At 42.2% G+C, this 22,591-nt stretch overlaps 1 protein-coding gene across 1 annotated transcript in view; it reads right to left on the reverse strand.

Moving 5' to 3' along the window:
• Positions 1-21,885, reverse strand: part of pard6gb (par-6 family cell polarity regulator gamma b) — a 31,059-nt gene extending 9,174 nt beyond the window's left edge. Inside the window, exons 1-2 of the mRNA XM_046418707.1 lie at positions 21,533-21,885; positions 17,206-17,428 (exon numbers count right to left, since the gene is read on the reverse strand). Of these exons, the coding sequence (XP_046274663.1) occupies positions 17,206-17,428; positions 21,533-21,604 (295 nt within the window). The 5' untranslated portion in view covers positions 21,605-21,885. The remainder of the gene's footprint in view (positions 1-17,205; positions 17,429-21,532) is intronic.
• Positions 21,886-22,591: the final 706 nt, after the last annotated feature.

Below are 22,591 nucleotides of genomic sequence, written 5' to 3' on the forward strand. Positions count from 1 at the left end.
TGCATGTGGAGGCCCTTTCTAGTGGGATGTGCACATATAAATGTGAGGAATGAACCAAAACAATCAGTATTCTTGGATGTCTCTTTCCTTCCCTATTGGAGACGGTCGGGAAGCCTATCTGTGTGTGTGTTTAGGGGCTGACTGCTGCCAAGACGTTCAGAGAACACTAACATGGAAAAAGAATCCAGACAGAATAAAGAACACCACATTTTTTTTTAAACATGCAAACATATTTCACATTCTTGCAGGGGTGGTTGAGGCAGGGCCTGGATGGAAATTTGGAGAGGCTTGATAAACCTCAGTGGTTATAAATCGACAGCTGCACCAAAGGTTTGGGAAGCAACTTGCTGAAAGTTTCTGTGATCCTGTGCATGCTGTGTTACCAAATGCTAGGTGCACAGAAAAGAATTTCACCAAGTACATTTACTCAAGTACTCTACTTCAGAGTACAGTTCTGAGGTACTTAACTTGAGTATTTCCACTTCATGCTACTTTACACTTTCTACTCCACTACATTTCAGAGAGGAAATATTGTACTTTTTTTTTTTTTTAAACTTTACTACATTTATCTACTGGCATCTTAAATAAAAGTTTACATACAAATGATTAGTTTATAAAATAAAAAAGAAATATTAAAATTAACACATACTATATAAACACAGGTCATGTTAACTTATTACCAGACTTCAAAGATTCCCATAGATGAAAGGAAAGAAATATAAAGGAAAGGGATTCTGGCATTAGAAAAACTGAACAAGAATAAACAGTCTGCAAGACAATAAGGTAATACAGGAGGTTCTCCTCCTGATAAAGATGAGATGAAAAAACTCTAAAACTTATGCATGCATATATGTTCTGGACAGCACTTTGCCCCCCCTCCCTCCATTCCTTCAGCGCTCATTTCTGTTACCGCGGCACACAGGGGCCGGGCTGCACATCTGGGACAAGTTAAATGGAGCTGCCTTGCCTGCTCCGTTTTGGCTCGGCCTGTGTGGTGGGGTGGGGTGGTTTAAGATTCACTGCAGGTATCATCCACCTCCATCACCCACACACCACCGGACATGCAAATTACTAATGGGCATGCAGATGTTAGACAAAATCACCAACACCAAGAGTAAAGTATTTAAAGAGAAGGGAGTGGGAGACATAGCGAGATTAACCTGGTCTGTGTGTGTGTGTGTGTGTGTGTGTGTCTCTGTGTGTCTGCGTGGTGGGGGAGGGTTGACACATAGCAGAGGTGAGGAGGGAATAACATCAAAGGGTAAGGTAGAGGAGAGCGACTGAGTAGACAGGTCTTGCATTCCTCCAACCTCTCAAAAGGAACGATCTCCACTCCATCAAGAGTCACCCCCCACCTTTCAGAAAAAATGTGCTGTCGGGTGGGGTGGGGTGGGGGGGTCACTAACCTCCCTACCTCCTCCCTCCTTCAGTCTCTCAAATAAAACCAACTACTGCTTCTGGTTTTAATCCAGCTGCCTCTCTGCTGATCATATGCATGTTTCCGACCAAGAAAACACATGCTGTTGATTTAAGCTCCGCAAAGCCTCCACTGCCATCTGGCCCACAGGTACCCGGGCTGCGTTCGCTGCTTACTACCCATGTGAAGATATAAATACACTTCACTGAGGAGCACAAAGTTAATGCAAATCTTGGAACTTTTGACTTCAGTTATGCAAAGCTGTAATCAGTAGACAGATTCTTCCCTTCAAAGGAGAACAATGAAGACTTGAGTGGAATCATCAAAACACCCTCAAGTCCTGAAACCATGTGACTAATAATATATTTTGCAGGCATTTTGGCAAAGAATGGATGAAGGAAAATAGATTCTGGCGGTGCCCGGGTGACACAAGTCCCAGCAGCGGACTTGGACTTGTGTGCTTGCCACCTGTCTGGCCTTCTGTTTGGGTGAGTCAGTGTGTGTGTCAGTGAGAAGGATACACTTAAGGATACAAAAGGAGGATTCAAGAGGAAATGCAAGTCATTCTGATATCTATTTTTTCTCCCCTCAGTCCTCTTCTCTTACACACAGTCAATACTCTACTGTTAAAGAGATACTATGACTAACATAATAACAATTACTGTGTAAACTCCATTCCTCTCACACACTCCCCAACCAAAACACAGGCTTGGCAGGCCTGCAGCTTCTTTGACCATCAAATCATGTTTAATGAGCCCCAGGCTGAAAAAGATTTGCTCTCAATTGGATTTGCTTCACGTTGCTTAATGAAGAGAGCAACGTTTACGAGTCCTGCGTGAATATCCTTCATGTGGGCTCACTTCAGGACTGTGAAAAAAGGGAACATGGTACATTTGCAACAGCTCGTCGAGCGAGTTTTACAGCTCAGGAACTGAATAATAGTTCAGTGTTGAAATTATTCATGCTATTTAAATAGTAGCAAACAGGTTCAGTGAAGTGTCATAAAAAGTGGCCGTACTGACATACAGGAGTGAAAAAAATAATAAATCCACATATAAAGTGAATTCAGTGGTTTCTGTGGGGGAGTGGATGAAACATTTACTATACTGTAGAAACCCACTGAACTGAACAAAACCACTGAGACTTGCAATGACTAACTTGTTCTGAGTATTTAGTCAACCTGTGAACATCATCAATATTTGGAAGCCGAATACAGAAAATGACACATATAAACACTATCATGCATCAGGGAGAAACCAAACAAAGAGACACTGGTTGATTTCGGGCCTTTTTGTTTTGCATGCGCTTGTATATTTTGTGTTTGCAAATCTACCCACAGTAGGATCTATAGAATCTGATCTGAAACGGACCTGTGGAGAACCGGTATGAACCCAAATACCTGATCTGAATGAAGCCAAGAACAATTGTGCACCCCCCCCCCACCAAAAAAAATGCAATTCCAAAACCATAATTTGTTTATATGCTTCAAAGACTTAGTTTACAAAAACAACAAAAAAAGAAAATTCTGTTTTCACCTTCTGCAGCAACAATAAAACATCCTACAGACAAGAGGTCAGAGAAGATTTCATATTTGTGAATTAAATTCCAAATGTCATTTAGCTTGATTGGGTTTTTTTTTCCCAAAAAATATTTGGGATGCTGGGATGATTGTGCTGGTACTGATTAAACCCAGATTCACACTAATATTACTTACTGAAGCACTGACCTGAGATCTGTACCAGAATATAAACCCAGGTCAAGACCAAAAGTAAACTCTGGAAGACCTCTTGCACCACCTTCATCCTGCTCAAGCTGTTGGCACTAATCTGAGATGAAGTCATTTTCTGATATTTTATCAGCTGCAGGTGACTAACAAGTGTGCGTGTGTGCACACACACACACACACAGTGCAGACAAGCCAAGAAAAGCTGGGGAATGTGATATTCAACCAGCAAGGTAAGAAAATGAGACAACCAAGTGAGTAAACACACCTGCAGACTTGAAAATCAACAACTTTCCTTCTGTAAACAGAGAAAAGAGTGACGACCCATCATACTCTGAGCCAGTTTTGATTTTGTTTGTATTAAACTCCCAGCTTAAAGGAAAAACAGAAAGACTGAGAAAGGGCGAGATCGTCCGTCTCACAGAAGACGTCCTGCTGAGAAGATCTTACATCAATGCATAGGAAAAATGATCCTTTGTTATGAAGCTGCCTCTGGAGACATTCAACTCATTCACACTGTGGGCAAGAAAAATAATCCATTACGCTACAACTCGATTCATAAGTGGCCAGAGAAAATATTGTCTTCAAAAGCTGAATGAGATCATTTTTATTATTATCCAAGTGGACAGACACACAGTCACGAACACACCTTTGTCTAATGAGAAGCTCTGGCAATCAAGCACACCCTGTTTGCAATCATTATAATAGTTTTGGCTGAATACGATCTTCTTGTATTAGTTCACCAAGATTTCACTGGTCAGTTAGGTTTCAGAAAAAGAAAAAAACAAAACAAAAAAAAAACCCTCACTACAGCTTTATAAATAAAAATATCAGGGGGACAGCTGCAGGATGGACCTTTACTCTTGCAAAACAGAATTTGCTTACTGCTACCAACTGCAGCTGCTGCTAGCATGTTAGCTCCATGCGGCTAACTGTTGGGAGTGTCACAGTGCTAGCACAGGAGCCTTGCACCTCTGGGAGGAGGAGGTTTGCATGGGGAAAAGATCGAGTGGGAGAACGCGGGTGGGGATCGGCATCTGAACGATCGAATGGGCAATGGAATCGAGCTGAGCAGCTACGTATACATCTGTCAGGTTGATAAACCCACAAGTATTTGTTGTTGTCAAGTGGGAAGTTATTTGCTCTAGAGTTTTGAACAACAAGATTTCTGTGATGTTGAAATAAATCAAAATGACTGTTGGTTGGTTGGTTGGTCTGACACTGTGTGAACAGGCACCTCACTTTGTGGACACCCCCACATTAAACAGATATCAAATAATTAAATAAATTAATATCTTAAATGACTAGTAGATGAATACCTTGAACTAACTCCCAGTTGAGTAGGGAAATCTTCAGTCAGATGGAGCCCTGTCATTCTTAATTCTCTGAAGAGGATTCAGAGATTTTCCTGGTATGTGTGCTCTGCCAGTAACATGAGCACTCTTACTGACCTTTATTCAGTCATGAACACAGGTCAGTGAAAATCCCCTTCCTGGCCTCCAGGTATGATTGGACAGATTCTCTTCAGGCTTGGACAGGCCTCAGTCCCATCCACCCCTGCACCTGAAACACCAACACCCTGTCTTGCACAACCACACAGCATAACAGAACACTTCCTGTGTGTGGTGACACATATCCTTGGTTCTTCCTGCTCCTGCATTGCTTCACTGACTCCATTTGTAGTTTACTTCATCTGGTCTCTGCAGCCAAATCACTATTCCCTATCTCTTTCTCTTTCTCTTTCTCTCTCTCTCTCCCACACACACACCACACACAATTTCAAAGCTGTGGGAGCATTTCCACATGAGCTGTCAGTGCCCATTGTTTGGACAAGTCTGTAGGACACAATTCATATCAGGATAAGAGTCAGGACTCATTCCTCCCCTCCTCCATTCTTTTCCTTCCTCTCCCATCCTGAACTGCTGATCTGGCCTGATTCAACCACCAACGCGTGGTGTAGCTGGGGAGGGTGAATGGGAGAAGGGGCAGCATCTTCTCACAGTGTGTAAGCCTATCCCTGGCATTCAGGAGATCAAAAGATAAACATTTTACTTAAGAGTAAGGCTTTAGGTTAAAACTTAGTTTGTGAAAGTTTATTAAAGTTCGGTGTTTTCATGCAGAATGAGAGTATGAGAATGAGACGAAATTCAGCAGAGAGAGACTGGCTATAGTCAAGTAAAGTACACAAGCAGATATTCACTGACCAAATGATAATCACAGAAACTCAGTTCCTATCAGTTACACCATGGACAAGCAATAGACAAGACGCATGCTTTAGATCCTTTCATTGATTTGTTTTGATGTTAAATGAAGTTTGAAATGGCTCCTGTTAAGCTCATTGCCAGCTCTGCTGATTTGTGACAGCCAATCATAAATACCTTTGGCTCCGTTCTAGCCAATCAAATCACTCCAGTGCTGCTGGTGAGGGGCATGACAGCTTGCCACATTGTTTTGGCCTCATGACCTAAATATGGCTATACTCAGTCCTTTAGCTGGCAGTAATTGTTCCTTTGATTCCTCGAGCACACAAGCGTATACAGCGTTGTTGCACTAGTCCACACAAAAAAGTGGTAATTTCAGTAATTTAATAATTCAATGCCAAACACCATCAGAAAAAGTGATAAATAACCCTACAATGCAGTCCCCTTTCATTCTTTAAAAAAAAAAACACAAACTCATTTCGTCAGTGTGGCCTGGCCACAGGGGGATACCAGAAGAGTAAACAACTCTAAAGAAACAGTCAACTCCCTCTCAACAGACTATTTCAAGAAAAACACACAACAAGTCCTACTAAATGTGACACATAAACATGTTTTTTCATGGCCCAGGCATGATCGTCTGCTCAGCGTGAACATGCAGAGCTGCATGTAATAACGTTTGTAAATGTTACACACATGTAGCTCACAGCCTATGATTTGACTCTTCCTACATTTAGGGATCTTGAAAGTCCACACAGGCCAATGACACAGCGTTCATCTAGTAAGTGCAATACACGGCCCATACATCTCATGTTTGTGCAGGCTTTCACGTTCAGTGGATTACGTGTTGGACGGTTTTTGCCTCAGGGACTGTGAACTCCTGACCAGGGCCATCAAATCAAGTGACATCACGAGGTTGTGCACATCTGATTGGTTTTAAGGGACAGTGAGTGTTTGTATGTTTGAAGTGGACAGTATTTATAGCATACGCACCAACTATGTGCATCAGCAGCAGTATGCACAGCAATCTCCACTTATTTCAAAGCAAAGTGGCAAATCAGGAAACTCAAGGGATTGATTTATTTCTTAATTAACTAAAAATTAAACTAGCTAGAAGCAGTTAGCACAACTCAAACATTGTAGCCAAGACGCTGTTGAAGTAAACTGGACGGCTCTGAAGCCAACCTTGCCAGTGATGAGTGTGTTTGCTGTGTGGGTGAGCTGTCGTGAAGTAAAGTCAGTCCCTCCTTTGTAATTATGGACTCCCAAAATAACCCTCCGCAGAGGCAATACAGAGATGAAGTTGCGCTAGCCATCTAGCCTTCAGCATTCTCAGGCCAGAGAGCTATAGGTTGTGTAGTAGTGTAGATGTAGTTCTGTTCATTGGAAGATTATAATATGAAGGTAGAGGTAGTGGAAAAAAAAAAACAACACACACTCAGATATCTCAGGTATGTTGGGAAATTTGTGGACAATTACAAGAAAACTAGACCTGATATGTGCGTCAGTAGCAATCACACTCCTTTCACGACAACCTACATGCTTTTCTAATGTGAGGTAAACTAGGATTTCCTCATCGGACACAAATCCTTTGCTCAAGCTTGCACTTGTGTTCATTACATTTGAATGTGTGAACTTGTGTTCGCTAATGCTACGCACAGAGCATGCCTGGCCCTGTCCTCCGGTTGAGCTGTAATTAAGGAGGAACTGCAGTCTCACAGCAAGCCGTCTCTGCACAAACCAGCAACTCCGCCCTCCAAAAACCCACTAACATCCACCCAGCGTCCATATTCCCCGCTCTCTCTAACCCCAAAATTTTCACCCTCTTCCCTCACTTTACTCATGGCTCGGTTCTAAACTTGGCCTGGGAATTTTCCACTGCATACTTTTATTCGATCACTCGTAGTATTGTCTCAGTCCCATCTGAAGGAAAATACATCCCCACATTGTTTATTTTTTAAATAAATTTTCCAGGTAATGTTAAGTGATGAAATGTGTTGTACCCTCAACTTGTCATTTTAAGTTAATGAGACCTGAATATGAAAAGATTATTTTAATGTTTTTTTAAAGTACTAGCTTGACACTTCAGGACGTATGCGATGTATTGCTGTCTTTCTGAGAGTTAAAATAAGAAAACTGGTATCACAGAAATTTAAACATATTCTCCAAAATGTCAAACTATTCCTATAGAGCTGAGCTGATTTTATTAAACATTAACAATTTGAAGATAATGTTTTACAATGATAAAGCATTTGAATTCTCAGATATACATAATATTTATAAACCATACAAAAATATGGTACAAAAACATTTTTTTAAAGTATAGTGTTGCAGAATGAATTTTTCTGTTAAATGGCAAGACACTACAGAAATCTAAAGTAAAACTCCATAGAATAGCTCCAAAATAAAGTAAAAATATTTTGTATAGATAAACAGATGTGTTAGAATTACCAGTTTATTCTGTCGAGTTAAGACAGAGTGAAGTCTCAAAAGAAACTCTGCCTCTTATTCATATGACAACATGCAAACAACCAGACAAAGAACAAAAACCCACACAGAGTTGGGAATTCAAATTGTCACAGGATCTCATTCCATTTTCAAGCCATAAACTGAGGGAAGGAAATAAGGCATAGAAGCATTTCAAGTTTGTTTTCTCTCTTTTGAAGGTTCCTGCTGCTGAGGAGTGGCCGTGTTGGTGGCTTAGGAAGTTGTTTGTTTGTCCCTGAAGGACCGGCTATATTCATCCCATCCAGAATCCAATTTCCAGAGCCCGCATCTCTGGGCTTATTTAGATGCAGGATGAGGTCAATTTCAACTCAGCCACTGAGTTTTTGTGAATCAGAGTAGTCATAACAGAAAGTCTGTCGAGGTGTGATAGCAATCCTGAATTGACAGCAGCTGTGTATATGGTTCCTTTTTACCAATATGAAGAACTGCAAATCAGCTGCATCCTTCAGGAAATTTGCACGTCAAACACTGGAGAAAACATCCCTGCGGTTTTGTTAGAACAATCAATTTCCTTTTTTTTTTTTTTTTCGGACAATTTGCGTTTATGTAAAACCAAAAAGTGGTACAATTCTGACTGTGCGTCTGAAAAATGCAAAAAATAAATTCATGAAATCCTCATCAACAGTGACAAACAGATGACAGAATGAGTGCCCTGACACAGTCACTCCAGTCCCACAATGTCTGGAAACTTCTTCATTGTGGGGGAGCGGAGACACGGTTCAAAGCAGGGGTCGTAAACCAAAATGAAAGCGGGGACTTAGGAAACACAAACACCAATATAGTTTTGCCAAACACAACAGTCTTTACAAGTTTAATTAAAACACAGGAACCCCCCCCCCTCCCACACACACACACACACACCTCCCACGCCTCAGCAATAGAGAGAAGGGCCAGATATGCGAGCCTGCTGGGATTTGTGCATATGAACATGTGCATTGCCCTGTCATAGTTAAAGCAAATACTTAGTGTATGTGGTGCAATTATTATAAAATGACGCATAACGAGCATAAATTAGATGTGATGAAAAAAAGAATGTGTGCGCTCACGCTCGTATCTGGCTGCACGTTTAGTATGCTGCTTGCGCCCGCTGACATAATTTACAGCACGGTCAGAGGCGGTTTGCAGTCAGAGGGCACAAAGAGAGGCAGCTCCCCCGTCAGACATGGCTGTTGCTGCTGCATCCCGTTCTGGGCAGGCAACAGGCTTCTCCATCACACTTTAACTATGGGTGGCATTGTTTGAAGACACGCAGAGAAAAGGCCACACACAGGTTTTATTGAGAAGCCCACACACACACACACACACAACCTGAAAGGTTTTACGGCACAGAAACTTTCCCCTGTAGAGACGGGGATTTATTTGGTATGGTGACACACACACACACAGACACACACAGACTGACAGCCAGCTAGAAAAATTTCCAACACTGACAAAGCCTTAAAACACCTCACTTGCCTGAGATGAGGCATATTTCAAAGGCGGTGCGTTTTCCCATGCTGCTGCCCTCTGAATGCGACCCAGATGTGTCATCAAAGTATCTGTCTAAAGCTGACAAAAAGCTCTAATAAAAAAGGCTTTTTGTCTAATGCTGTACATGACATTTGCTTGTGTGCCACCTCTGCCTGCATAGGCTTTCCCCAACTGTTCTCCAGAAAATTCCTGATTTCTGTTGGCTTACATTGCAACATGAGGATAACAGCCAGACCACAGGAGGGAGGTGGACTCAACCTGCCCAGTCCTCCCTCCCTGTCTGTCTTTCTTACTGTCAGGCTGACTCCCCACTGTCTGCCGTGGTTTTCTCCCCCCTTTTCCCTCAACAACTGAGTCATGCCTGAGCTCTAATGCAAAAAGAATGAGGTTTGGTCTGGGGAGCTACCTAAAGCACTGTTGTGGTGGCATCCGTCCGACAGGCATTGCACACTTTCATCAGTGTGCTCAGGAAAAGGGAAATCATAGCAGGGAGGAGATGTACCAAACACAACAAAAGCTTCAGAGAAAGTGAAAAGGGAGATGGGCTGCAACTGACAACTGCTGTCTTCTTTTCCTTCAAGGAGCAGGAGGCAGTGTGTAGGCTTGTTGTTTCACGACAATCTCTTCTTCGCTGCACAGCCTGAGGCCGCTCTCTGGTACCGAGCACAAAGACTAGACATAGGTATCAGAAGTCCCTGCATAACAGACTGCACTCAGGCTCAAGGGAGTCACAAATGCACACTAAAGCAACGCAATGAGGCAGTGTCTTTACATGACTGAAATAGATCAGCCGGAGAATGAGGAAAATGGTGCTTTCTGCTTCTCATGGCATGTAATTGTACGACTGGCATGCAAATATATAAAATGCAAAGGGTCAAAGACGACAAAAGAGGGGAAAAAACTGCGCACTGGTACAAACAAATTCTGAATTATCTTCACTAATCAAGAGATCTATTCTAATCCAGTGTCTGAGCACTCAATCAGCTTTGTGAGGTCTGACTGGGATAAAGAGCCAACGCTAATTACTGAGATTCTCTTCCTCTTGGATCAAATGCTGTGGGCTCAAGGCATTAACCTACAGTTACCATGACTGAGCACTGGCATGCTGACACATCTGCTGCACAATCCCATCTAGCGAACAGGGCATGTGGATAAAAGCACACGTGCACACACACACACACACACACACACACACACACACACACACGTGTTCTCAGAAGCATTCTGGCCATGGCGTGAGAGTGGCCAGATGTGCTGACAGCAGCACACAGACAGAGAGGAGCACAACAGAGGCTGTGGATGTGGAATGCATAATAGCTGCTTTATGGATTTATATAGAGACATTTCACATTACATCAGCGTAAAGTTAAATTTAATTACACATGTAATAAAGGATGCACTGATATGACATACGATACACTGGCACTGGTAATGGCACTGATACTATATATTATTTGGCAGATCTATTTATCCGACCACAATGTGACTAATCCTGTTTATTTCATCAGACGCAGTTCGCCAGCTTGTCTTTAGTGTCAGAAAAAAATTCCTGGCCAAATGTAACCTTACATGAAAACTATCGCAATCACAGCCAGATATACAGGTTTAAAACTTTGGAAAAAGACAACAAGTGTATCAGATCAGTTCTTGGCACCAGCAGAGGCCTTTAGCTGAGGCCATTCGAATAGGTATCAGGGGAGAAAAGGAAACAAAGCTTTAAGATTTAAGATTTGTAAGAGAATTGGGAATTGAAGAAATTACATGTCTCCTTGCAATCCTTTAAGAGAGGAAATAAGAGGTTATTAAAATTTAAGCAAATGGACTTCAGCAAAACCAGAAAACCAGACAAACATAACAAACACTATCCCACCAAACTTCCTCTCCACTTTGGCTACATTTGGACTGTAACCGTTTCAGGCATGAGGCCGTTTCTGTTTCAGATTTTCGTTTTCTTCATTCTGCCTTTCTTTGACAAGTGCCTGATTGTTTCAAAATTTAACAAATAAACAGCAGTCTGAATCATTAAAAACCAAATTCCATGCAAAACGTCCTGGAATTTATAGGAGGAGCGAGTTGACCAGGCCTCCTGCTCCTAGTCGGTGTGAAAGATCAGGTCACGTCTGGTCTCTGCCCATCGTCCATTCACATCTCTATCCACAGCCCAAAATACACTGTTGTGACAATGACACCTTCTTTTAAAAAACAGTGATAGCTCTGAGCAGTACTGATACTTTTTCAATGCCTTGTGTTTAAAACAATACCATACCTGCATTTTAGAGTATTGACAGTGCCAAAGCTATAAATAAAAACAGATCTTCTATCAGATTTTAACTTAAGCTGCACAAATATTAACATTATTATACATTATGTTGGTATGTGATATATATTTTGTCTGCTAAGGACTTTTTTTTCTTTTTGTCCGAATATCAAAAAGGTATTGAGTGTTGTTTTTTAGAAATATGAATTTTGCCTTGAAGTTTAAAATTCTGGTATTTTGACAACCCTAGTTTTCTGTTGCACACCCTTAATAATTCTGAGTGTAAATGACTCTCTATTCACAGCCTGCCAAGCTTTCTTCTGTTTTCTTATTTAACTGAAAAAAGAAATAGAGCCAAATGTGGAAAGTTAGCAAAGTGCACACAGTCAGGGGAGCCTTCGACATATTATAATGCTAGCATTTATTTGATCTCCAAGCAACCGTGCATTCCAACTTGTTGAGAAACAGCACTGGTCCGGATGTAAGCTTTAACTGGCCGAGCTGCTGTTACACTCCTACATGCCTTTTTTTTTAATTTTATTTTATTAGTGCTGTGGTGCCATATCTCTCTTTAGTTTGGCCTTCAAGTTTTCACAGGTGTGGAGAGCGGCTGGGTTGCCGAAGCTGTGAACCACGGCGCTCAGCGTGCACAGACTCGACCTTGGCCTACCCTCATCTGCTCTATTTATTTAAACTTTTAGCCCTTTGCCAAACAGGGGTCTCTTCTCTTTGTTGAAAGTTTAGTCTGAGTGCAGGCCACTGGCACTGTCTACAAAAACAACTCCATTTTCCCCTGAAATCGAGCTTTCAAAAACAGGCCTGTGCTTTGCTTGGATCAGGGACATTTTTTCTACCATCAGTGTAATTAAAGGTAAAATCGAAATCAAATTTAACACATATATCCTTATTTGAACCCTACATGTCCTCCAATGTGCACAGACTACCATTCAAGATTGTCATCGAGATTACCACAGTCATTACAGTTGTGTGGGGAATTTGCCATGCACCAACGCCTGCTGGACCGCACCAGTTTGCTGGCTGCAAAATGTACCCTTCATGCACAGGTCAGATACAATTTCAACAACGGATTTGTGGGAAATCATATTCTCTTCTGCGTTGTTCACAACTAACTAGTATCATTTACATTCCATCTTCCGTCAGCAGAACGTGAAATGTGGAAATCCATGAGTTATGTGGCTCGTTTCCTGTCCGAGTTATCTTTGCCTAGAATAACCAAGCCGGAAGTGTTCGCTCTCTCTCGTCTAAGTCCTAATTTGCATCATTTTGCATGAGAGACACAGTATGAATGAGCAGTTAGTACTTTATCTAGTAGTAGCAGTCTCTCGTGATAAATGTGTCATAAACCTTTGACATAATGTGACTACCTTGCTGAGTTAATAAGCGTCCTCTGATCGCATGTCAGGTGTAGCAGGTCTAATCGTTGACTACAAATTTGGAACCAAATGCTTCAAACAGAAAACTAAAAGCTGAGTCAACACGAGTTATCCTATTTTTCCCCTCTGTACGAACTTGTAGAAACTCGCAGAGCAACTTCAATGCGAAAATGAGCATGCGACCCCGATCTAACATCTATCATCATTTGACCACACATGACTGTACCACTACACCCACACACTGGAGCAGACAAGGAGTCCACCTCCACATACAGAGCTGCTTCACTCCACTCCTCTTGCCTCACATATCTTTTGTTGTGTCCCATTTCTTCTCATCAGTCGCTTGCCCCCCCACCCGAGGATGTGCCTGCACAAGAAATGTAGTGTCTGAGTGCAAAAAGCGACTACTCCCTAATTTGTCACTGTTGTCTAATAAGAAAGCCTTTCATAAAGTTTCAGAAGTAGTATGACCTCAAACTGGAATTGACATGCTGCTAAATAACACAAGGAGGAAAAGGGATGAGCCTTCATACCCTTAATTATGAGCTTTTCATTTAGCTTTTGGATGTAAAAGTCACAAATGGTGTTTCATTTCTTACATTCACTACTGTGAGTGCTGGGACAAATCTTTCTTTTTGTGCTACCTTCAGTCTCAAGGGTTGAAAATACAAAACAGGCTGCACATATCTCCCTGTTGTTATTTATTTTCCAATAAAAAAACCCAATTATTTATCCAGTTTTAAACGTTCCTGCACGGCTCAGCGGTCCAAGCTTTCTCCCCCTCTAATTTTTGTGTGTTAATGATTACATTACAAACAGTCCGCCTGCGGGTTCGATCCTTATGTAAACAATTTAACAGAAAGACTTCTTTTGACTGTGGCCAGGGCCAGAGATTCATGACATTTTCTGGTTTTAAACACAACATTTCAATTAGTATTCTAATAGAGTGCACCCTCTCTAAAGTAAAATATATCCAAATTGAAAAATGCTACAGTCTAGTGCAGCTATTAATAGTGAGCAAGTATTACTGTGTGCTGTAGCTGAGAAAACAGAACTCAATCAGAGGATTATCTCTTGAGAGGATAGCATTCTTTTAAAACATTAAAAACTAATTAAAAAGACATTACAGAATAATTTAAACTGGGCAAATGTGAAAGGTGCAGATGAAGTTTAACTTTTAATAAAAGCAAACAACCTCACGTCAAGTAACAAAAGGAGCCCTCAGAGAGCATTTCAAACTAAAACTGTGGACTAACGCGAGAGGAGAGCAATGCAGACTTCCTGAAAGTAAGAGCGTGTTGCTTCAAAGGGGCCAGATTAATTGCTGCAGTTAAAATCTTTATGTTTTACTTTAACAATAACAAAAAAAACTCCACTCTTACACGTTTTAACTTCAAGTGGATCTCCAAACTTTTATCTTTCAGCTTGGTCCTGCTCTGGAACTGGAGACGAATGGCTTACTGTGTCATCGTCAACAATGAGAGGTCATTGTGTATTGTTGGGAGTAAACCACAAAGTGTAAGCCTCTATTCTGTAGGCGACATCATCTATGAAGAGGCTGCTATCATTCCCCACAGGGAGTAACAGGTATCATCTGCAGTATTACCGCCGCTTTGTCACACAACTGCTGCACACGCTCAAGTGATCTCACAAACAATGACAATCTAAACCTGGAAGGGAGGTGTCAGGGAGATGAAAGAGAGAGAGACACACACACACACACACACACTAGAATATCTGCTGTTGAACTGAGAAAAGTACACACACTTGGCCAGTCACAGAAACTCATCTCTTGTCTGATCTCGGGGTGGAGGTGAGGGTCTATCTAACAGAATCGACCAGTCCAGAAGAGCAAAAGGACTGATCTCTCAGTGTTTCTTTTTTTCTTCCTCTTCAACTGTCTCCCACTCTTATTCAAAGCTGGAGACTTCTCCTCATTTTCTTTTCATTGCTGTCTGTCATTGTGTTTCATCTTTAATTTTTAAGAGAGCCTTTTATTGTACAATGTATCCCCGAACTTGGGGATTTTGAAGATTTTGATCCATGTGGCAGCTTATCCTGAAACAAATGCATGTTTTATACATTGTAACAGTCTCGAGATGATGTTTATTTTGTTTTGGTTTTGTTTTTTTAAATTTTCTTGCCTTTTGAAGGAGACGGAAAGAGAAATTCATAGGGCTGATCTGTCAGGGGAGACGTCTAATTAAATGTGCTTTATTGTGTCTTTGAGCACTCTTATGCATATGAAACACTGGTCGAGTTGACGTTATACAGAATGTCCCCACTGGGACTGAGGGGTGACTCACACTGCCTTTATATGTGTGTGCAGTCTTTCATCTGGGGTGGTCTGCTGACCGGCACGGAGACATGGTGACCTGTACGACCAGGCTGGTACCGACTGATACGGTCATTATCACACACACACACACATTGTGCCACACTGAGTGCAGGGCAGCTCCTCTGAGACATGAGATACTCCCAAAGCTACACACACACACACACACCTCTTTGTCTAGTGACTAACAATAGACTGCAGTGAGGCTTAAGATGCTCAGACTGCTTCGACATCAGTCTTAACAGCGCACATCATCATATCCACGTGTTTACACCACAACAACACCACACAGGCCTCTTGTAAGAGCCACCACATCTGTCCTTCAGCAAGGGTCAGCTCTTCTGGTGCTTTAGGGCTTTTTTTTCTATTAAGTATTCTGCAGAGTGTAAGACAGGAAAACTGGAACAGGAAAGGGACACAACCTGAGGGAAAGCTCTGTTGGATGGCTAACGTATGGATGGATAGGAGTGACACAACTGCATCTGTGCATATGAGCAACCAACTGTGCGTCTCAGGAATGATTTATGACATTATTTAGTATTGCTGAACACATGGTGTTAAATGATGCACGGATATGCACGAACTTGTAGTTAGCAAACATTACAAGCTCAAGGTTTCAAGGACTAGCATGCTTAAAATAATCTCTAAATCTCCATTAATATCATAAAAAAATCAGGAATCTGGGGGAAAGAGCAAAGTGTCTAGTTCACATAGCAAATGCTATTTTAGGCCAACATGTTAAGTTGGTCTTAAGCATACAATATATTAATTCACCTGCAGACATATGAGCTCTCAAACAGTGAATCATACAATGAAAGAGTCTGGTGGGGCCTCTTGAATATCCAAAAGCTATTTCTTGCTGGAAATCTGCAAGAAGACAATACACCGCACTGTGACTGGCTTTTGTATTTGACCCACTGGACGACAATTAAAACAATACCCCGGAGAGTACATGTTCATTACACAAGCAAGAGAGGGACATTCCAAGAAGGATTGCGGGAATGAATAGATGTGAATGGTGATAGATTCATTTGTATGCTCACTGACTGGCTGGCAGTCAGTCAAGATCCACTCAAGAGTTGGGATCAATGAGAGAGAGAGAGATGAGAAAAGAGAGGGAGAGAGACAGACTCGGACTAGTTCTCCATTCAGGGTACCGTGGTGTTGTCTTTGAACAAATACACACTCACATGCACGCACACACAAACACACAAGCGGAGGGAGCTCGGTAAGGAGTCTCTCTTTCATGCAGATCTTTTGTCTCTCGGTAATGTCTGGTATGCTGGGATTCAGGCTTTGCTCAATGACCTGATTTCTATGGGGCTGCCGAGGCACCATTTTTTGTGTTTGTGTGAGTGTGTGTGCGCGCGTGTGTGTGTGTGTGTATGTGCACACATGTGCATGTGATCTTCTGCCTGCAAGCCCTTCCTTTGGATAAGACACAGGACTTAGCCAGGCAGACAGACACAGACTGAGACAGCTCCAGCCAATAAGAGGGCAGGAAATGCAAAAACACATACACACACACACACACACACACACAGACACACACAGTAAAGCCTTGGATGAAGTAAACAAAAGACCCTGAGTTCCCATAGAGGGAAGAAAGACATAATTGGATGAGGAAATATTCTGTGGGGAAACTTGATTCAAGTCAGCAAAATAACTGCAGCCCAAGACACAGTTATTGCAATGGATGATTGTTTTGTAGGTTTACAAATTGCCGGACATTAGAAAACCCAATATACACCCAATTCTTGTCCAAACTAACAGTTGTAAGAGACAATGTTGGTGAAAAAGACTGCCTGCTGAGCATTTTTAGATTTTGAAAGCTCGATTCCTGCTGTGTAATAACTATAAGAAGAAGCCAAGGGAAGCCTTCAAAACTTTCCAGACAACCCACCTTGTCTCTGTATGAAGATCCTGAGCAGAGGATGAGCTGTTGACACTGCCTTGCAGAAGTTGTCATCATTGTTGATTGGCAGCAAATCACCATGGATGTCGGCGTAGCCAATCATCACCTCCATATTGGCGATGCGGTGAATGTGCAGGATGAGCTTGTAAAACTCCTCAAACTTCCCCGGCTTGACCCGGTTCACGGAGAACCGACGAAATTCTGCCCCATACTGCAAAGAGGGGAAGACCAAAAGAGGGAGAGGGTCATAAAAGGGACAGCCACCAGGACAAGCAAACAGGAAGAGGAAACCGGGATGTCCGACCTCATGCACTTATCTAAACCATCTGACTGGCACACATAAAACTCAAAGGGTGGGCATCCGCTGAGCTCTGCCTGTGGTCATGACCTGATGTAAAACGTGGCACAGCAAGGCCTGTTTCTAAACTGAATTAGTCTGAGTAGTAGTAAGTAATAAGTTTGCTAATTAATTAGTGTTCATATAGAGCCAATTAAGCCGTTTTCAGTATTTCCAACTGGCTGCGGCTTCGTATTTGACATACAAACATAAGAAGAGTATTAATCTTCTCATCTAACTAGAAACCAAGTATGCATAATTTCCTAAAATAGGAATTATTCTTTTATAGTTTGTGACTGTTGTTTAGGCCATTATGCACCAAACAAACAAGAGGATCACAAGACGAGATGCATCAAGACCTGAGTGGCTAACCACCCCAGCTTAACAACTTCCTGGTAGAAACCCTGCAGAGCTTTGTGCTACAATGTACGCCAAGAAATCTAAGTTGCACATCACATGAAAAAAACAGCAGAAAGGGAAAGGGGGTTGCTGTACAATGGAACAATACAGGTAGACAAGTAAGCTGTCTAAGCATACATAAATGACAGCGGCAGGCTGCCCCACCTCCCGCCCACTGTTTACGCACAAGAGCACAATTGTGATAGAGCTTTCCCGGGTAGGTCACCAAGCCACCAATGAGAGCACGGCTGAGGGTCATGCCGGGGTCATCGTGTGACTCTCAGACAAGAACGGACTTGAGCAGGAGCGATACAACCGAAGCACAAAAGCACAGCTCGATAAACCACAACAACAGACAAATCACAGTGGTAATTTGTAGACTACGGTGCTTTTTGTTACTGTAATCATCAGCTCACAGTGCAGGGAAGCTGACAGCAGAGGAGAAGAGTGGAGAGATGATCGTGGAGCAGAAGCAGCAGGAGGAGGAGGAGAAGGGGAAAACTGCTGACAGCAGAAGAGAGTAGCAGTATACTAACTGAAGAGCAGGGGGATACATTAACCAGCTCTGTAATTACAAGATGACATATGAATTTAAGAGAAGGCGTGTTAGGGGACTAAAGGGATGCCAAGCGGGTGTGTAGTTTGCTGCCGGATCCACTGGAGGCAAATGGGGGCGGATGTAAGCACCCAACCTGGATTCCAGCTATTAAAACTCAACCTACATTTGAAGACGACACAAGAAGTTGACAAACAGGTTCATCAGTACACAGAAGGTGTACTTAACTTTCGGGAAAGTGAAACCTACAAGAGTTAAATGTGATTACTGCTATAAGACTTGAACACGTTACACTCGGCCTATCGAACGATAATCACACTTCTGCATATCAGCAGGCGCTGTCGCACCTCTCTGAATCTGAACGTTCACTTGGCACAGTGATTCACAATCACTCTGAACAATCTGTTCTCAGAACGCTGTCCTCTGGTATGAGCAAGTCTGAACATGGCGTGATTAATCACGGGCCTCGACGCTAAACCCAAACCTAAGAATATATCACTACAAACGTGACATCACCTGTCCTCCCAGCCTATCAGGGGAGAGCGATGTCAACAGGTTGAAACATGTCTGGAGACACTAAACTCTGACACACTGGAGAAAATGGAAGATAACCGACTTGTTTCTTCCGCCAACACTGGCTTTGTTCTTACTTAACACTGCACAAGTCAGGCACAACTCACCTGAGGAATCTCCTACAGGTTCTTGGCACTTTAGAGGATCAATAAATACACCATTCGATCTGCATAAAGACTAAAGGTGTCCTGCATCAAGCCACAAAGTGAGAATTTTTTTCTTTTTTGGGGGGGAGGGGGGGATTGGAGCTGGATTAATTAAACTGAGGGCAGAGGAGGTAAAACAAAATCAATCCCACCCAACCCCCTACATCCCTGAGCACTGTCTCTGTCCCTGATAAGAGCTTTAAGTGAGTAAAAGCAGCTCCTGGCCGAGGCTCCACGACAGGCAGCCAGACACCTCCAGTGTTATCCCTGATAAGCTTATCACTGGAGCAGTTTCCCCTGAGAAGGTCGAACGCTAACCAGTGAGAACCAGACACCAAACACGCAACCACACTTAACTATCCGCACAACAATCACAAAATCTAATGAATCTTCTACCTCAGCTATTGCTTGTTCAAGTTTTCTTTAGGACGTTTTACACATTGTCAGGTTGATTTCTCAAACTTTAACAGCCATGTAAGGCTTGTTTGGGAAAACTGCAAAGGAACAACTAATTCTCTCATCGTATTTTCAGTCACATGGGTCATAGGATATCTATAACTGCTATGCCAAGGCCAGACAACCTTTCTACAGTAAGTCCTGTTCCCTTTGACTTCCAGATAATTAGCACATATGTGTAGCTGGCTTCATTGAAAATATTTATCTTCCATCAGCAGGTTTGACTTTTTTTTTTTAAAACCCGCACAAAAGGAGGCTTCATTTTGCTCATCTCCAACAACTTGTCAGGTTACTTCTTTAGATGAGCCCCTTGATATTCATGCCTTTTGAGCTCGCAGCAAATCACAGGCAGCGGAACCAGTTGCTGCGCATTCAGGAAATTGTTGCTTTCGTGTATTCAAAAGGAAACTCAACAGCAGTGGAGCTGCCTGCTTGATAAGACGTTTTTCACACTGCTGAAATTCAACTAAATGTTATGGACTTGGTTACCACCCAAACATTTGCCACTGAGAGGGATGTGACGTGAAACTAAACGCAGTCATTGTGCTCTTCTAAAAGTAGAACAAAAATGACGTAATGAGAGTGCCGAGTTACATCGGATCCAAAAAAAGGAAACGTGTGACGTTGTTTTGTCAGTGAGTCAGCTCTGCAGTGATGCGACGACCCCTGTTAGACCTGCTCCTTCCAGCCACGCAGCTCCGGGCTGGTCAGTCCCACCCACAAACAATCTCTGCTAGTCGACCACTCCTGTCTCTGTGGAACAAACATGAAACCCACCCTGCCCCAAAACAAAAAAACTGCTCCTCTTTGACAACGAGCATCCGGGAATAGATTTGTATGTATGTATCTGTTATCCCTCCCACGGCCCCACTGAAACCTGGCAGCCAAAACTAAAAGTGAACAGACCTCTGGACTAAATTAATCGCCTCACACCCCATCGCAATTTGGCATGTCAACTGTGACTCGGGAGCTCATCCTTCACATAAGTGCAGACATATTCATGTGTGCTGGTATGTGTAAACACGTAGGTATGAATACCACTCAAGGCTGTCATCACATTAATGGAATTTGGAGGCAAAATGAGACTTAATGTGACTTACAAGAAGTCCTTGAGAAGCTGAGGCAAAGTAAAGTTTGTGGTAAGGATTAGACACAGTTCCATGTGTTTGTCTGGGATGATTTGCACTATGCACGCGTTGTGTAAACTGTTGTCAAGTCTGTACCAAACTAGGCGGAAGACAATGTAGTACTAACGTATTTGATGAGGTTTTACAAAAATCATGTGATGCCCGTCATGAATAAATTTGTGGTCTCCATTACTTAAGCCTAAATTGGTAGATTAACTGTGGTCATTTACTTACTATTTAACCTAATTTATGCAGCTATGAGCCTCTCACAAACAATTCAAAACAATGAGGAGGTCTGAAACTAAGAAGCCCAAAACCTGCAGTGAACGCAACTCATGTCGCAAAAACATCCGATTCAACAAATAAAAACCTCCTAATTGTAACAAATAGCTGCTGAAAGCGTGGTTGTTGAGAAACGATGTCAAACCAGTTTTTTCCCATAAGCTCTGAGACAAGAGCCAAATCAACACAATCTGCAGGATCGAAAGCAAAGAGGCAAATAATCAGTGCAAATTACAGAAAAATGCAGAAAGTGGTGCGTCCAGCTCCCGTTCCGTGATCCAGATAAGAGCTTTGACACTGAGGAGAAAATATGTTTGCTTAGCTGCAGACAGTTTGTCCGACCAGCTCCAGCTCCGCTACGGGACGACCATGTGAACTCTTTTATTTTATCCCCAAGCCACCATTTAGAGCCTACAAATCACAAACCCTGAACACTCACCTTGCTTTTCACTTCCACGGCGTTACAATCCGCAGATCGCAAAGGTTGCGATTTATTAAAGCTCCGATTCATTGTTTTTTTTTGTGGTTGCAGTTGTTTAAAAAGAAAAAAAAAAAAAAAAGTTGAGCCGCCTTTGCCCGCAGAAAGAGGGGCTCTGATCCCGGGGTTACTGGTGTAAAATCCTTCTGCTTCGTCTCTGGTACAGAAGTTTGTCTTCACACTTTTATTTCACCTCCTGGAGTTTTTTTTCTTAATGTGCTCCGCCAGACATAAGAGAGGACTTTACAGGAGAAGAGGAGGCGAGCAACTCGCCGCGTTGACTTGGGAGTGTGAGTTAAGTTTTGAAATGACATCAGCCCTCTTAAAAAAAAACGGGATCCTATGAGGCCTTCACATACCGCTCGTAATTCTCAGCTTCCTCAGTCAGGACTTGAAGCGGACTAAAAAGTTAATAACACGTTACAGTTACTTATATTAATACGCCTATCTAAAACACAATGTATGATTAAGATTAAGCATTAACAGTCTTGATTATTTATACAAATGTATTATGTGGCTCGTGGCTTCAAACCTTTTTTTTTTTTTTATAAATAATTACTTTATCAGTAGACTTTCGTTGCTGCAGGAATACAGAAAATCGATTGAGTAAATCATGACCATTCGCCCCGTGTCGTCAAGCATTTTTTGATGAATGTGAACCACAACTCGTGGCTCATATTTTCCAATGCAGGCCTATTCATTAACAACACCTAAATCCTGAACTCTCCTAGTCTCATCCACAATTTCTTACGGCAGTTTATGTCGCTCGACATTACGCGAAGTTAGCACCACGCTACACTGGTCCTCCAATGCACCAGAGGACGCCTTTCCTGACACAAAGTTCCTGATTAAAGAGACAGATTGTTGATTTTAGTGGAAAATGGTCTAAATTGAAATCAAGCACAGCACTAATCCCCTCGACCGTATTTACAGTTCATTTTTACGCGAGCATTCCAGCCAAAACATGTGCATCGAAGCAAGCAGGCACATTTGATATTGTGTAGTCTCTGATTATCTATG

This window comes from Scatophagus argus, chromosome 17, assembly GCF_020382885.2.
Source record: "Scatophagus argus isolate fScaArg1 chromosome 17, fScaArg1.pri, whole genome shotgun sequence".
NCBI classification, from domain to species: domain Eukaryota; kingdom Metazoa; phylum Chordata; class Actinopteri; family Scatophagidae; genus Scatophagus; species Scatophagus argus.